Here is an 18,550-nt window from a genome sequence, read left to right as displayed (position 1 = left end):
ATTGTATGTGTCACATTTAAATGACATCCAGTTAATAATTATTTGGCATTTCTCTATAACAGACAAAGAATATAGTGCTTAAAGATAATATAGAATCTATTTAGAACAGATGATATTAGAGATGGAAAATACCACCCATTCCACTGTTAATGCAAGATTTTCCAGTCCAGTATATTCTCATGTGCTTAGCAGACAATATGACGGAGGCTCTTGAAGGCCGACTTCTGCTGTGCTGCCCACAGTGAATCTAGCTGAAGGGTATAATAAGTAGAGTTGATCATCAAATGGGGGAAAAAATTATTAAAACATTGAAAAGTGTTCCCTGGATGTTTTTTGTCAAAAATTGAAATTTAAAAAATTCAAAATTTGAAAAATTCAGCTATATAGTTGGTTGAAATATGTGGAAAATTTTGAAAAAAAAATCCTCCTTGTTTTTTTTAATTTTGTTGATATTACTACAAATTCAAGCAGCTCTCATAATTAAATAAAGAAAAAATATATATTTGTCATTTCCATTCACCTCTTTCTACTTACCTGTTGCTCTTTGGTAAGGGACCAGTCCTTCTGGATTTCTTGGAAAATGCCTTGCAAGTGGTAGGGTGCTACCTTAATAATAATAATTCTTAGGATACTTTTTGATATTTAGCTTAAATTTCCCTTTGTTCTATTTCATCCCATTATGCCCAGTGATACCACCTGTAATCCTCACTTCATCAAGCCATGCGGTACATATTTCATGCTTTTCAGTTCTTCCTCACAAATCTGTCCCTACAGTCCTTTGATCTTTTATGTTGTTGGTTTCTGAATTCACTTCAGTTTTTGGGGACCAAGGTGCCCAGGACTGAAATCAAGATTCATTTTCAACAGAGCCACATGGCAGGGGATTATTTTCTTCCTGGTCTGTGTTGTGATGCCTTTGTCGATGCAGCCCAAAGTTACCTTGGTTTCATTTGCTCCCTGTATTTCATTGTAATGTAACTTCCTTTCTCCCCACACCTCAGGAGCATTCACTGCTTTCACCAGGCCCCAGCCAGCTGCCTCTTCTAAACACTTCAGCTCGTGGTAGGAGAACAGGAGCTCTTGGGAATAAGCCTATCTCCAGAAGCAAAGGACTCCCTTAGGCACTGCAGGAGGGCGGGGTCTGCATTTTCTGTTGGTATAGGCCTACAGAAAATGTGATACTCTTTTGGACTGAGCAGGAGAAAGACGGGAGAGAATTGTCTGAGGGGTGTGTCTGTGAGACCCAATGTCTCCTGGGTCTATTTCTGGAATGGTGCACCTTATATACCATCCATGCCTCAAGGCCCAGTCCGACACTTTTCATCCACTTGAGTAAAAATGCTTCTTTTCCATATGACAAAACACCATATTTTACAACAAATTGATGTGGAGAGCAGCCAAACACTGCAAATGCTCCCTCTTTTCAGAGGGTTGCTCTTTTCTGGGTTTGCATTAGAAGGGACCAGTTCGACCTCAGATCACCCAGACGGAGTTAAAGGCACAAGACACACATTCTTAATTAGAAGTTGGCAACTGATCAAAGATGCCTAATACCCAACCAACTGTCCAACAGGCCAATATACGGACCAGAGGCAAAGAATAGAGAGATGATTTGTCTGTTTTCCACATGAAGCTCATTTGAATGCAGTATGTGAGCATAGTAAAAAGTTGAAAGCATAAATGAGGTAGATTCTACCCACAGTCACATATAAGTGGAATAAAAAAGCTGAATGTGGAACAGAAGCCTAAATATGACTTGTAGGTATATTTGGGGGGGAGGGATAGCTCAGTGGTTTGAGCATTGGCCTGCTAAACCCTGGGTTGTGAGTTCAATCCTTGAGGGGGCCATTTGGGATCTGGGGCAAAAATTGGGAATTGGTCCTGCTTTGAGTAGGGGGTTGGACTAGATGACCTCCTGAGGTCCCTTCCAACCCTGATATTCTATGATAATCAAGGGAAATTTTGCTGTACCTGACAATTTTCTGTCTGTGATGAATACACAGCAAACAGTCCTAACGCAGGGTCGTAGTGTATCAGAGGCAGGCTGCAGAATTGACATTCAAAATAGTCCCACTTCTCTAAGCTCTACCCTCAAAAATGCTCCAGCTTCTCCACACTGCTAGATGTACTCTCCCAAGGATAAAAGAAAAGGAGTACTTGTGGCACCTTAGAGACTAACCAATTTATTTGAGCATAAGCTTTCGTGAGCTACAGCATCCGATGAAGTGAGCTGTAGCTCCCAATGAAGTGAGCTGTAGCTCATGAAAGCTTATGCTCAAATAAATTGGTTAGTCTCTAAGGTGCCACGCATCCTCCTTTTCTTTTTGCGAATACAGACTAACACGGCTGCTACTCTGAAACCTCTCCCAAGGATAAACTCCTGAATCACTAATCATAATTTCCTCTGTCATTGTCATATCTGCTTAATTATTAGTGCATAAATAGAAATGGTGCTGGTTTAACACCCTGCAGCGCTATCTTGTGCTCATCAAAAACACGGGCACACCATAACGCAGGCACTGGCAATGCAAGTTTCCACACATGGTCCCATCCTAGAGAAGCCACTTTTCAGTGTGAAACATTCCTCCACTTTTCATTCTCTCTCTCTCTCTCTCTCTCTCTCTCTCTCTCTCTCTCTCTCTCTTTCTGTCCAAATAGCCAATAAGGGGGTGAGTTTTTCTTAGTGAGGTTGATAATTAGAAATCAACCTGCCATAATAAACTTCTTTCAGGGACACAACTAAAGAGGTAGTCATGGCTCCTGGTTGCTCTCTAAGTTGGCTATATTTGAACCAGTATCTTATAAGTGAATATCATCTTACTTTATTACTAATCCCTTGAGGCACACAGGCCCCCAGTGTGCAGCTCAGAGGTTCTAGCTTTACACCTTGGAGATTGCCATTTTGTGAAGAGTAAGTTTTCTTTTATCATACTTAGTGTCACTTTGTCTAAAATGCAGAGGCAAAGCCTTCTGAAAAGCCTTTTAAAGATATTCACTGTGTTCCCTCTCCATGTGTATCTGTCAGCAAAACTCAGTCAGCACAAAAAGGCAGACTCTGGGCTCATTAGTAAATTCTGTGTTAGATGCGTTGTGGAAAAGTGTTTTTTTTTTCCTTAAGAAAAACAGCACTTCAGTTTTTAATCAAGGTGTAATGGTACTGGAATTTATTAAGAAGTTCTGGTGTTTTCTTTTAAAGTCTCTATTTCTCCTCGAAAAAGAATGTCTTTTAAAAGTTTCTATAGAAAACAGCAGGGTTTTTTCTCAGTCTCCTATGGATTTATTCAAAGACTGTCTTAAAAATTACTACATTTTAGTATAATTAAGCCATTTGTCCTCTCCAAACATGAGTAGAGAAGACTGAATACTTTATGTAATCAGCCCATTAGCAAAATAATCTAATGGTTAACAAAATGTATTAATAGGGAAAAAATTACAAAACCGTTTCAGTAAGCACCATAAGTAGCCTATTAGCATCTCTGTAGGTTATTGATTAGATGCATTTTCTGAACTATATCCTTCAACTTCAGTGAACCTGTCAGAGTTAACCAGTGAATAGTGTGCCCTCTCTAGCTGGCCAATAAACAGTTAATACTCTAAACCAGTGGTATGCAAATGTTAACAGCTGGAAGCTAAGCAACTTCAATAGTCCATGGAGCCAAAGAGACTAGAAACTAATCATAACATGGCATCTTGAATTTATATTGTGATGCTGTATCAATGTGTGATGGTAATACATTCTCTATTATTTAGCTAATATTCCTGTCACCCTGGAATGTAAGCTCCTGCTCACCAATTTAGCAGTCAGCAGCAAATCTTTATTCTTATTACACACTATAATTCCCAAATGATTTTGGAGTCATACAACATTTTTGTTTAAATAAGGTTGCCATTTTTCTGACATGCTTTTTTCTCCCTTTTTAACAGACTCTTTTTACTGTCATTTCTTTTAAAACTTTGTCAATAAATGGCAACTGTTAGCAACCCAGTCATAAACACAATTTCAGAGATGGCTGTGTGAAAGAGCAAGAAAGGAGGTCTGCATGCTTGCTTGAGCTCATGAAATGCATGCATATGGCCTCTCCTCTTGCTCCCATCCCTCACCATACTGCCAGCATGGCCTTCCTCACCTAGTTTTAAATATATTCGATAAACCCCTAATGAAAAACGATACAGATATGCAAATATGAAAAAAGTATAGAGACCCAGTGACCCATAATCCACTTCCCAATTCATAACCACTGAAAACAACCAATGTCAGCATTTCCCTTCCTTCTACCACTACCCCCAAAAAAGACCACTAAAAATTAGTAACTGAAAATATGGCAATTGTATTAAATCTCAAGAACTGCTAGGATCCATCTACCACATGTGCGATGATTAAGGATGTGGGAAAAAGTTAGAAAATGAATAAAATAGGGGCTGTTGTTCTAAGACCTACCAGTTCCTGGCCCATTCACTTTGGTGCTACCCAGTCTCCATCCACATGTTAGCTGATTGTGCCTATCTTGTGACTGCAGTGGAAAGTCTTAACCTTGAAGGATGACAGCAACAGAAAGACGCGGGGGAGGGGGGAAGAGGAAGAGTAATTTATGCATCACTATTCACACATGCAGTATTGTTAAGATAAATCAATCCTTCTCTCTGTGACCAGAGGCAGGATTCAATAGCAGGAAGGCCATCAAAGCACTTGTGTTCCAGATGGGAAACTAGGTGCATCCTGACAGGTTTCAGTCTGTATTCACAAAAAGAAAAGGAGTACTTGTGGCACCTTAGAGACTAACCAGTTTATTTGAGCATTTGAGCAGGCATTATGCTCAAATAAATTGGTTAGTCTCTAAGGTGCCACAAGTACTCCTTTTCTAGGTGCATCCTGTGCAGAGTGTGAAGGGGATAATAGAGAGAGAAAGGAGAGCGCTTTACCTCTAACCTCAGGAGAAACCTACAGACCATGAGTTTTCACCTTCCATTGCTAAGAGGACAGAGCATGGAGTTATGAGAATCTCTGCAAGGAAAAAACACATGGCTCACGAATAACGCTAAGGAACTATCTGTATTTATACAAGGAAATGCCTTTTGCTTATTATTGTAATACAAATAGAGTAGTGATATTCTTATTTGAACATCATGCGTTAATCACAGAAGCATAGAGATGTGCGTCCTAGGTAACAGAGTGAGGCAGTAGCAACCTGGGGTACAACCAGGAGTCTTTTGCTGTAGCCACTAAATCAAACAGATTAGCTCAAACAGCATTTGATCACCTCAGCAGACAAGCATCTATGGGGTGGAAGGAGACATTCTCTTAGTTCCTTTATTGCTGGCATGCTATTTCTTTTCTTTTTTCTCTTCCCACTCCTTGTAACCTTCTGGCTGTACAGGAGCAGGGCAAATGGAGGGAGCAGTGATGCATTTTCCCCCAACATTTCTGCATGAAAGAAAGAGTTAGTTTCTCCTCCTTTTGCTGATCTCTCCACACTCCACTAACTGTATGCATATCATCATATAGGCAGCAGAAGCTGTAGGATCAATTTCTGGCAGCATGGTCAGAAGGAAGGAAATGGCTTTAACTGGACAAGGGAGTCCTTTGTGTTTCCCATGCAGCCAGTTTAGTTCTGAGCTATCCCTGCTATGAAAACTTGCCTTTCTGAGTTACACGTAAGCTGCTGGACTGTTGATTGGATGTGCAAGCTCTGAAAGTCACACAGAAGTACATTGTGCCATGTATTCAAAGTCTGGTGGGTGATGGGTTTGAACTCCAGACCCTAATTACGAAGGACATTAGTTGGTAAGGAGAAGACTTATCCACTGATCTACATCAGAAGAGTCTACATTGCTGAGAAATGTCATGTTGCTTTTGGTGCATTTTTAGCTTGCAAATTTGTGCTCATGAGATGGGTGTGGAAAAAAGTGAATCGTTCCAACGTGGTGCTTACTGTCCAGCAAACATTCAAGAGAATGCCACATCAGATTAATGCAGTCCCTCTACTTTCCTTCCCCTTTAGAGGACTAATCTTAGAAATATAGAATAAAATAATTTGGATTTATGCAGTTGCCTCACCATGCATATTTAATTATCCCAAAATTATGTTCTAGTTTGATCCCCTCACATAGTTAAAAATATTAAAAATATTAATTTAAATTTGATCCCCTCAATTAATTAATCAATTAATTTGATCCCCTCACATAGTTAAAAATATGAATCTCATGCGCTGATGTTTACCCTTGCTCTTCAAAAATCCACTTTCCCCACTGCCCTGGTTCCTCTGCCTTTTCAAGAAGGCTTAATGTCAGGTTTAAGAGCCTCTGTCCGGGGTCTCATCCAGTTAATCTGTTTAAATTGTACATGTTTCCAGGGGCTTCCCATTTGATGTACCCTAGAGTGTATTGTGCTACTAGTATGATATTACTCTGGGCCATCTTTTGCACATGGATTGATAGAGAGGGATTACTTTTTGCTGCCTGCTAATTAGCTGTATGGTGTCAGATGGGTGAGCAGAGCAGAAAAAGTTTTGGCTCATGAATCACGATTAGGCTCTGTGGCAACCCAGCTGGAGAAGCCCTGCAGAGGCCTTGCAGCCAAAAGCACAGAATTAGAATTTTAGTCTGAATGGAGGTTTTGGCAGTGAATATTTTTGTGATATTTCATGCAGAATTGTTCACAGTAAGCTTTTCTTTATTGTCCCCTTCTTCTCTCTTGACTGGAAACTCAGTACAGCATCATAGTGCAATTATAGTTCTTTGTTGATTATCGTAGTTTTAATTGCAAGAGCAGCTCACATGGTTCTGTTTTATTTAAGAGCTTTCCACAAGAGATTAATAAGACTGAATAATAGTAAATACTTAAACTACACTTTATACCACATAAATATTACTAACTTTTGCAACATGGGGTGTTTTAATGACACTTACATGTTGTGAATATGTTATGAATATTGGAACATCACCGCCATATGCACTTCTAAATGTTAAATAACATCCACAGCTAATTTATTTTATGTTATGGTTTATTAGTGCAGTGCAACAATGCACAAAGATACGGGAAAATCTGAAAGAGAGAATGGTTGATAAATAAAATTTTAAGGATCCTTTCGTAAAAGTTCTAAAACATCTGCAACAGCTTTCGTAACTCATCACAGTGGTCAATATCCACGAATTTGCTATGATCAACACCAAAGATTTTGTTCAAAATATGTTTGCAAATAAGGGGGAGGCTTTTTAAAGCACAAAGGAAAGGCTCTTAACTGCCCTTTGTATGTCCCTAATTATACGCAAAGCTGCAAGTCCCTTCACAGTCTCTACTGGCAGACTACACTGTGCATGGCCCATCCCCACAGAGTGATTTAGCATGCTTCATCCCAGACTCCAGTGCTGAGCTTGACTTTCCCTTGACTTGGCCCTCCCGGCTGCTGGGTGATTCTGTGGCACTAGGTATCAAAAACCGAGAGCACAGAGACCTTCTCCTGTGCTCTCAATGCTGTCCCCCATCTCACTGCAGGTGCCCAGGCAGCAAGGAGGAAACATCCTGAGTGGAATGCAAAGGCCATTGAGGAAGTGTGGAGAGGGGAACAGGAACAAGAATCAGGGCAGTGCAGGGATAGCACAGGAGTCACATGTGCAGCGGGTCAGGGACAGGAGCTGGTGTGGGAGAATTAAGAACATGAGAGCCAGAAAGAGATAAAAGCAGAGGTGCACAGGGTCAGGAGAGGGGCAGAAGATAATAGCTGGGGAGACAGAGGGCAAGAAGGACAGAGCTATGGGGAGGATAGGGACAGAAACTGGAGTGGGGTACAGGAGCACAGAAATGATGGGGGTGGGGATTGGGTAGGAGTAGAGTGGGCCAGCAACAGATTGTGTAGCAAACAGAGTTTTTGACAAGTAGACAACACTCCCCTCCAGAACCTGGAATTGAACTCAGGATTCCCAAGTATCTGTAGACCCTCTGCTGTCAGAAAACAGCCATGAAACCCCCTGGCAAAGTGCTTGTTTCATCTCCCTCTAGTAACTTGCCTGCATAGAGGAAAATAGCTTTCTACTACCAGTTACTCCATTAGCTCAAGTGGCAGAGGTCTGGGTAGTGGATCTAAAGGTCCCAACATTGCTGATGACCTATTTCAAGTCAATGTGAAAACACATGGTGCATTCTGATTTTTCAGTTTGCTTTTTAAAAATGTAGGAAATTGCCTGTAAACAATAGCATGTAATAGTGCAATTATAGACTGTGTCATAATGCATACACACAAGGGGAACAAATTAAGGTTGTACAGGCATTTCTTAGCTTTTGAATGCTTGACTTTAAAACCCGAATAGCCTTTTTAGTGTGATTTTTGTATATAACTTATCGTATATTGTAGAATACACACAGTTTTTAAAAATCTCAGACCAGACCCAACAACAGGAGAATTCAGTCAAGTTTGGATTTTGCCTATATGCTCCTCATTACTTTAGTAGCTCAGTGCCTTACAGTCTTTAATATATTTATTCTCAAAGTGCTGCTGTGAGGTAGAGAAGTCATATTATCCCATTTTACAGACTGGGAACTGTGGCACAAAGGTTTAGTGACTTGCTCAGTCACACTGAAACAGAACAAGGTATGTAACCTAGTTTCCCAAGTCCTGGCCTCATGTCTTAACCACTGGACCATCCTTCCCCAGTTACCCTGCATTTTCTGACTGCTACCAGACTTTCTTCTTAAGCCTTCTCTGTCTACTTCTACACTGCCTTTTGTGCAGCTGGGCCCTGTCCACTAACTGCTCCCTATCCTAATCATCACAATGGTCCTGAATCCTTTCTCAGTCCACCTTTACACTGGTACAAAACTCTGTGTACCAAACTTCTGATTTACAGAAATGAAAGGGGGCCTGATGCTCACTGTTCCCATAGTTGCCACTGCCACTTGAGGAAACTATTTTGAAACCTAGTGCCATGTTAATGCTACCCACGTAATCCTTACCCCTCTGATTACTGATCTGCATTGCCACTTGGCCAATGACCATCTGATAAGGTGACCCGAGCAGGTCAATGAACATCATCAGCATAGTCCCTCAGCTAATATTTTGAAGACACAAATTGCTATGTGAAGTGCTACATATTGTTATTACTGTCAGTATTAAAGGAGCAGTCTTCAAATGGCTCTATTCTTGGTAGGGTGAAATAAGAGAGAGCATGCTCTTTGGATATTAACAACTATGGAAGTGAGAGGGAATGGTAACAGGAATGGGAAGAGTGTAATCATCAAGAATGGAGACAGTGTTTAGATTAGGACAAGGTAATCTAAATATAAGTGGGATAAAATTAAAGAGAAGAAAATATAGCCTAAATAGCTTGTAAATTTCACAAATGTGGAAAACTCTCCCAAGTTAAGTGGCTGAAGCTCTGCTGCTATACCCACTGCATCTATCCTGGAGAAAGTGCTAAAAGCACTAGAAAATATACTATGAGTAATAATCCTGCACTGTCAAAATGTTATGAATAAGTTTTCTGATGCATGCACCAAGTTTGGCATGGTAATCAGTATCAAGAAAACAGTTGTCATGTCACAAGGTACCAACATCCCACCTAAAACCTACTTTAATAATGAAACTCTGGACAATGTGGATCACTTCTCATATCTCGGCTCAATTCTTACCAGCCCATTCAACCTTGATAGGGAACTTGATGCTGGAAGTGGCAAAACTTCTGTTTTCTTTGGCAAACTTATCTCGCATATTTGGAACAAGAAGTTGCTAACTCTGAATGCAAAGGTGTCTGTTGATCAGGCTTGTGTCCTTAGTACCCTCCTTTACAGTTGAGAAAGCTAGGTTACGTAATCCAAGCAGGGACGGAGATCGTACAGTTTTCACATTCACTGTTGTAGAAAAATCCTTGGAGTTACTTGGGCCATCAGATCACCAATAATGAGATCCTTGAGAGAACTGGCCTACAGTCTATGCAGACTGTGCTGGGCATTCTCAGGCTTCGCTGGTTGGAACATGTGGAGCACATGCCTCATGATCGTCTGCTGAAGGCTGTGCACTATGGCCAATTTAAGAATCACCTGCGATGCAGAGGAAGTCCAAAGCTCCAATACAGTGACAAGGTCAAGCAAGACCTCAAGAAATACAGCAACCCACTGACAACTGGGAAAATCCTGCCCACAGTCCTTCAGTTTGGAGAAGCCAGGTTTAGACTGGTGTAGTCATCATGGAGAACCATCAGAGAGCCCAGGGTGAGGCCCGCAGGCATGCCACGAAGCAGAGTATGCTTAAACTTCCATCTGGCAAGTGGACCTGTAGATACTCTGAGGTTTGCTGCTCATCCATTGGGCTCTTTTCCCATGCCATTGCTAAGAAACCACTGATTTTGTCATGTCTCCTTTCATCTGTCAAAATGTTGGACAGCCGTATATAACCATAGAGGTTGACTAGGTTACCTTATACTTAATTTATAAGTAATTTCCATCTCTGTCATATGTATGCTGAAAGATTAGAAGCAGGGCACTAATTTAAATACAAGAGCAATTAAAATTCACCAATCATGTGGGCCTAGATCCTCAAAGATATTTAGGTTCCTTACACTTAAATCAATGGGAGTTAGATGCCTAAATATCATCGAAGATCTGAGCCATGGAGAATATCATATAGTGAGTGAGACTATCGAGGGGAGATGAAGGGACTAGCCTGAATGTCAATAATAACTCAAAACCAGGTTTCAAGAAGTAAAGCGAAGGAAAAAGAGGCTAGGGTTAAGTGGCTTATATTGGCACTGGAGATCAAGCAAAGGCTGAGTCTGAATCCAGATTTCCTTCTTTTAGTTATCTGAGCATTCACCATGGCCCCTGAAACCGGGCATTGTTAACTGTAATGTGGGCTTAATTATACTGTCTCTGGCCTAAGCTATCTTTATGTGTGACAATATCAACTGAATTGCAACAAAACATTTCTGGTTTTCAGTGAAACATTGATGAAACATGAAAGAAAAAAAATCTCTATCAATGTGAAACCTTGGCCTTGTAAAGCAAGATCTGAGCAAGTTTCACTTTCAGAAATACCCAGACATTTTTAATATTTCTAAAAGGTGGAAGAAAGAATTAGCTCTCTGCCTTATTCTCTCTTTCTCCTCCCTGCTTAAGTCTCTCTCACATTCTTTTGCTTTTTGTCACACTGTCTCAAAGAACAGTTCCTACCTTTCTTCTATGCTGAAAAACTACTTTACCTTAAAAAACAAACCTGGTATGTCATCAGGAAGGTAAAGGGCAAAGGGTAACTTAAATATGCTGTATCAGTCTGTCTCCATTTGGTTATCATCCTTGTGATCTGTGGAAGTGGTAATACCAATGGTCATAGTTGTCAAGTGCGTTACTGGGAGTAGAAGAGGCCATAGATTGTCCATGGAGTGTCACATCAGCACGCATCGTTGTCAGAAAAGAATTAAAACCCGTATCACATGAGGTATTTCTTTCATAGGAGGCTAAGAATGCAATCTGCTGCTCATCTTATACTATTGGTTCGGATCCTGCAGTCAGTTGGATTCTGTCTCAGCAAGGAATACAAAATCAGATCCCTAGTCTGTTGCTTTTACAACTTAGAAAAAATAAAATTTTGTCAGATTCAGCATTGTTCATGAAACACATGATAGACCTCTGAGTTTAGGAGGAGGAAAGAGAATGTACAAGCCTTTGAGATCTAATTTTTGGGTGAAAAGTTTGCAGCATTATGAAATAATATATTGCAGGAGTGGAAGTTATGCAGGTAACAGGGCATGTCTGTACTGCAATGAGGAGGTGTGTTTGCAGTTGATATAGGCATACACAAGCTACATTTGCTCTATCTAGATTGAAGCTATCTCAGGTCTATCTGCATGTGCTGTAATCACAAATCCTCATTACAGTGTAGAGATTCCCATAGAGACAGCATTAAACTGTATCTGCCTACAGTAAGAACAACAGCTTCTGGCACAGGCAACAGTCCGAAAAGTAGTGTTCATGCACGTGGTAGCAAAACTAGCAAGAAAACTCAACTGCGTCAATTTCGGGGGGGGGGAAGTTATGCTGGGGTGGGGAGAGCAGGGGCGATTAACCTCCAGTTTTTCACTTGGGTTAAAAGCACTAACGTCTCAGGTTAATAAAATGCTTAATCAAAACAAAACAGAAAATCCTTCCCCCAGAAAGGTAGAGAACATACTGGTTAGAAACAGATGTGCAGATGTGGTCGCTCCATCTCAAAAAAGATATATTGAAATTGGAAAAGGTTCAGAAAAGGACAACAAAAATGATTAGGGGTTATGGAATGGCTTCCATATGAGGAGAGATGAATAAGACTGTCACTTTTCAGCTTGGAAAAGAGACGACTAAGGGGGGATATAGGTCTGTAAAATCGTGTCTGGTGTGGAGAAAGTAAATATGGAAGTTTCAGAGTAACAGCCGTGTTAGTCTGTATTCGCAAAAAGAAAAGGAGTACTTGTGGCACCTTAGAGACTAACCAATTTATTTGAGCATGAGCTTTCGTGACCTACAGCTCACTTCATCGGATGCATACCGTGGAAACTGCAGAAGACATTATATACACACAGAGACCATGAAACAATACCTCCTCCCAGCCCACTGTCCTGCTGGTAATAGCTTATCTAAAGTGATCATCAAGTTGGGCCATTTCCAGCACAAATCCAGGTTTTCTCACCCTCCGCCCCCCCACACACAAACTCACTCTCCTGCTGGTAATAGCCCATCCAAAGTGACAACTCTCTTCACAATGTGTATGATAATCAAGGTGGGCCATTTCCTGCACAAATCCAGGTTCTCTCACTCCCTCACCCCCCTCCAAAAACCACACACACAAACTCACTCTCCTGCTGGTAATAGCTCATCCAAAGTGACCACTCTCCCTACAATGTGCATGATAATCAAGGTGGGCCATTTCCAGCACAAATCCAGGTTTTCTCACCCTCCCCCCACCCCCATACACACACAAACTCACTCTCCTGCTGGTAATAGCTTATCAAAAGTGATCATCAAGTTGGGCCATTTCCAGCACAAATCCAGGTTTTCTCACCCTCCACCACCCCCCCACACAAACTCACTCTCCTGCTGGTTGGATGGGCTATTACCAGCAGGAGAGTGAGTTTGTGTGTGGGGGGGTGGAGGGTGAGAAAACCTGGATTTGTGCTGGAAATGGCCCAACTTGATGATCACTTTAGATAAGCTATTACCAGCAGGACAGTGGGCTGGGAGGAGGTATTGTTTCATGGTCTCTGTGTATATAATGTCTTCTGCAGTTTCCACGGTATGCATCCGATGAAGTGAGCTGTAGCTCACGAAAGCTCATGCTCAAATAAATTGGTTAGTCTCTAAGGTGCCACAAGTACTCCTTTTCTTTTTGTAAATATGGAAGTGTTATTTACTCCTCATAACATATGAACTAGGGGTCATCAAATGAAATTAATAGGCAGCAGGTTTAAAACAAAAGGAAGTATTTTTTTCACACAACGCGCAGTCAAGCTGTGGAACTCCTTGCGAGAGGACGTTGTGAAGGCCAAGACTATAACAGGGTTCAAAAAAGAACTAGATAAGTTCATGGAGGATAGCTCCATCAATGGCTTTGAGCCAGGATGGGCAGGGATGGTGTGCCTAGCCTCTGTTTGCCAGAAGCTGGGAATGGCTGACAGGGGATGGATCACTTGATGATTACCTGTTCTGTTCATTCCCTCTGGGGCACCTGGCATTGGCCACTGCTGGAATACAGGATACTGGGCTAGATGGACCTTTGGTCTGACCCAATTTGGCCCTTCTTATGTAAACAATCCCCCCCCCCCCCAAAAAAAAAAATTAACAAACTGTATTTTTCTTCTGAGGATCTCATTTCAAAACACTTTGAACACTTCATAACACTTGAAGTTATGTAGAGACTGGAAGCAACATCAGCTATCAGTTATAATCAGGCCCAGTGTGAACTGAACTGTCCTAAGCTCAACACCAGCTGACATCCTCTCGCCCATAAGAGAGTCAGAAGTCTGTCATGTGGGCAAGGAAGAACCCAGAGGAAGAGTGTGTGGAACACCTACTCTTTCTGCCTTTCTTTCACTATAATGGTTCTACAGACTCTGAGCCTGCCATATTTTTCCTATTTGGCACAAAGAGAAGTGCAGGTGCTAACTTGTTTTTTTCCTAGAAAGCTGTTTTCTGTGAATATAATGGTGAAAATTAACACTGGCTAAATTTCTTATTTTATTGCCAAACTTATCATTTGATGCCCACCCCCCCAGAATATGAGGCTGAGATTTTCAAAAAAGCCTAAGGAAGTTAGGCACCCAAACACTACTGACATTCAAATGGGCACTTCACTAACTCCCTTAGGCTCATTTGAAAATCTCACTCTCGATAAATACATGCATTGCATTTTTTAAAGTGAATTTTGAAAAGTGTTAGCATGCATGCATTGCCAAGCTTATTTAGTATGTTTTCTGCTGGTCTAATATTAATTTTCCTGCTTGTGGAACATATAAAAATATTCCATATTTTTAACTTCCGTTTGCAAGAACAATCCCATTATACCAGATGGAGGGAAATAATCTGCCAAAACCACTAGCTGTAACCAGGAGACTGTAATTTACTGACACTCCACTTACACATTCGACACTCCCAGAATCATACAAAAAAGTGCAGGTGAATTCAAGGTGAACCAGGACATTTTCAGCATGTCTCACACGATTATAAATCCCAAGATACTTGAGATGATCTTTTAATGGGAATTAAGAAACTAGCTCTTACTGGCTTTGCTTAAAAGTGCCAACATTCTGCAGCTGAGCTGCCCAGATGTTTACTCTGAGTGTGTCATTAGTGTTGCAGTGGTATAATCACTGACTGAAGATTCTCACTAAATGCAGGAAACCTCACTTGCTTGAAAATTATTTTGGAAAACTTCCCAGGTTATATATTGCAGAAGACTGAGTTAGTGTAGCAATAATTAATACATTGCCAGAATGAAGTAGAACTCCACATCTAAAAATGTTCTTAGTGCTTTGCCAAATAAGTGAAATGTTCATATACATGATCTGTCTTGACTGCATAAGTTAGTGAGTCAATCAAGGTTAGGTTGGGGGACAGGAATCTTTTGTTTTGAACAAGCAAAAAAAAATATTTTAAACCCACAATCCTATTCTTTTATTTTTCTCTGGTGGCTGTTTCTTGTATTTCTTTTTTCCTCTGGCCACTTGTCGAAGTGTTGTGCTCAACATTAAAATAATACATTTACTATGGGCTTTTTGTTTCAAAATCTAAGTTTTCCCAGTGATTTCTTTTGCAAGGTTGGTTCTGTTAGTTCTGTATGGGCTAAAATTCTGCCTTCAGAGTCAAACCTGCGATTTCCTCTGAATTTAGCAAGAGATGTACATACACTTATCTGAGGGCAATAGCGAGCCTGAACGTGGTTTTAGCAAGGCCTACCCTTGCATACCCCTGTCATAAATATAAAGGGAAGGGTAACCACCTTTCTGTATACAGTGCTATAAAATCCCTATTGGCCAGAGGCAAAGTCCTTTTACCTGTAAAGGGTTAAGAAGCTCGGGTAGCCTGGCTGGCACCTGGCCCAAAATGACCAATGGGGGCACAAGATACTTTCAAATCTGGAGCGGGGGGAAAGGCTTTTGTCTGTCTGTGTGATACCTTTGCCAGGAACAGATCAGGGATGCAAGCCCTCCAACTCCTGTAAAGTTAGTAAATAATCTACCTAGAAAATGCATTAGGTTTTCTTTGTTTTGGCTTGTGAAATTCGCTGTGCTGGAGGAAATGTGTATTCCTGTTTTTGTGTCTTTTTGTAACTTAAGGTTTTGCCTAGAGGGACTTTCTGTGTTTTGAATCTGACTGCCTATAAGATTATCTTCCATTCTGATCTTACAGAGTTGTTCTTTTATCTTTTTTTGTTCTTCTAATAAGTTCTGTTTTTTAAGAATCTGATTGGGTTTTTTGGGTCTTAAAAATCCAAGGTTGGTTTGTGCTCATATTGTTTATTCTCAAGCCTCCCCAGGAAAGGGGGTGTAAGGGCTTGGGGGGATATTTTGGGGAAATTGGAACTCCAAGTGGTCCTTTCCCTGATTAAATTGTTAAATCACTTGGTGGTGGCAATGTTTTACCTAATCCAAGGGCAAAGACTTTGTGCCTTGGGGAGGTTTTAACCTAAGCTGGTAGAAATAAGCTTAGGGGGTCTTTCATGCTGGTCCTCCCATCTGTACCCTAGAGTTCAGAGTGGGGAGGGAACCCTGACAACCCGAAGTTTGTCAGCACAGGTATTAGTGTGCATGTGCACAGGCCCTTTGAAAATAGTAGCATCCATGAAAAACCTTTTTATTGTGAGTATACCCAATTCTGGCCTAGTATTCTCCACCTTCCCCTCCCCCCAATTATGCTGCTTCTTTTCTTTTCATCTTGCCTATACCTTCACTACCTGGTTTTTGACCCTTTCCTTCTATAGATAACAAATGTTTCCAAATTAACATAAAATATTTTTCTTCAGTGATACTATTTCTTCTGGAACACTCTGATCCTCCTTCTACATCAAATGCATTAAATTCTTTCTGACATCAGCATTACCCCTTGGTTAAATCAGAGTCCTCAATTCAATTGGGTGTCATGTAGGCTTAGCTATATATAAACAATATTAGTTTTATAATGCTTCTTTCTGTTTCACTTTACTTTCCTCTAGGGATTTTTCTTCTTGTTTTCTTCAAATTTCCTGTAAAATAAAAGACATTTCCTCTTACTGAAGGTTGTTCTACAAAATGTTTATTCTCATAAAGATAAAAGAGAAGCAACTAGACAGACAAAGCTCCATTACTGTAATGTGGTTATCCATTTTTTTTCTGTACATTATCTTTAAGCCTAACCAATGAGACGTCTCTTTCATAATTGTCTATGAAGTATATACCAGCAGAAGCTTAGTCTTTCCTCTTTTGTGCTGGGTATAGTTTCCCTCCTTCAAACAGTTAATGTTGAGCATAGTGTTGTTATTATGACCAAGTCTGTTTTTTTTTAATTTGTTGATAGTGTAGCAGCCAAATTCATCTGTTGTAGTCTACTAATGTCAATGAAATTACACTGAGAAGTAATATAGCCCTTCTGATGTACAAATAATTCAGTTGTTTGTAATAGGAATTATCTTGAGGTGAATGTCAGAATCTTTGGGGGAAAATGACCTTACATGTGTTAGTTACCCATATTATTACCTGTTTTTAGGTAACATTCAAAGCATCAAGATATTCAGTTTCACCAGATTTAAGATTTGTTCTTCTTGCATATGATGTTAAACAGGTAAGCAAACTACTCATACATTCAATTGTCTCATTAACTGACACTTTACATGTTTTATCATTTCTGATTTAACTTATGATTTCATTTAGTATAATTAGATACAAATATGGTTTATTTTTTCTCCCCCAGTGCTTTAAATGAAATTGATGGCAGTATCTATCTATCTAGATAGATAGATAGATAAATAGATCCTCAGCTGGTATAAATTAGTATAGCTCCTTTGAAATAGTGTTATGCTAATGATCTTATCTACAGTTTATAATTTGTAAAGAAAAAATAATGGAAATACACGCTTAATTATCCAAAGCTGAATTATCTAATGCTCCCTGCTATCCAAAAGAAATAATGTCATCTGTCATTTATAAAGGGTCAAACTCTAGACTAGTGATACTCAGACTGAGGCTGAAAAGCTGCAAGTGGCTCTTTATTATGTCTCCGGTTGCTCTTTGCTCACATGATATTAAAAGACTGGGTAATTTAGTTATTAACCGATCAGGATGCTTATACAATGTTATTAACCAATTGTAGAATACTCCATTGGTCATTTTGCTGTGAGAATGGTGTGTGTGTGTGTGTGTGATATATACATATAAAGAGGGAGAGAGAAATGAAATAGTGCATTCAAACTACTGTGGCTCTTTTGGACACTGTTGATTGCTAATTTGGCCCCTGAACCACTGAGGTCTGAGTATCACTGCTCTAGACCCATTCAAGTCATGGGAGTTTTACCGTTGTCTTCAGTAACACTAGGATTTGGGCCATAGAAAGTCCCTCAGACTATATCCAAATGTATGTTTCTCATGATATTTGGATAATCAAGGCTGTGCAGAGTGTTAGTATTTTGGCATACAGTTTACATTAGTAAAACCATAATCTGATTATCTAAAATTTGAATCTTTTGGAACAGGAAAATTAAAGAAGGGTTTAAGTGTGGTAAACACAGAGAAGCCAAGATTTTGTCTCAAACACTGATTACATATAAAAGGTGAATTGGCATTCGCATTATTCACAAGACTTTGATAGACTGATGTATTAAATCGCTATACAAATAAACCTTTTTTTCTTCTTTTTTAAGTTTTGGGACAATAAACTCTGAGTTACAAATTCCACAGAGGTGAAACATTTTGCTTCCCTTAATTTCAGAAATCAGTATTCAGAAATTGGTTCATATTAATTTTATTACTTATTTTTGATAAGCCTCATGTTGGTAACTCACCTTAGACTTCTTGTGTTTAGCATACTGAATTTCTTGCAATAAAAAATATTCATTTCCAGGTC

At 40.0% G+C, this 18,550-nt stretch overlaps 1 protein-coding gene across 2 annotated transcripts in view; it reads left to right on the top strand.

Annotated features, from left to right (window-relative positions):
• DPP10 (dipeptidyl peptidase like 10) overlaps window positions 1-18,550 on the top strand; it is a 451,471-nt gene that overhangs the window by 243,688 nt on the left and 189,233 nt on the right. For both annotated transcript variants that reach the window (XM_073305257.2, XM_073305256.2), the window contains exon 5: window positions 17,198-17,272. In XM_073305257.2, coding sequence (XP_073161358.1) covers window positions 17,198-17,272 — 75 coding nt within the window. The remainder of the gene's footprint in view (window positions 1-17,197; window positions 17,273-18,550) is intronic.

This window comes from Lepidochelys kempii, chromosome 11 (assembly GCF_965140285.1).
Source record: "Lepidochelys kempii isolate rLepKem1 chromosome 11, rLepKem1.hap1, whole genome shotgun sequence".
Taxonomy (NCBI): domain Eukaryota; kingdom Metazoa; phylum Chordata; order Testudines; family Cheloniidae; genus Lepidochelys; species Lepidochelys kempii.
Note: the sequence above shows the minus strand (reverse complement) of the source record. Positions and strands in the feature narration are given on the sequence as shown.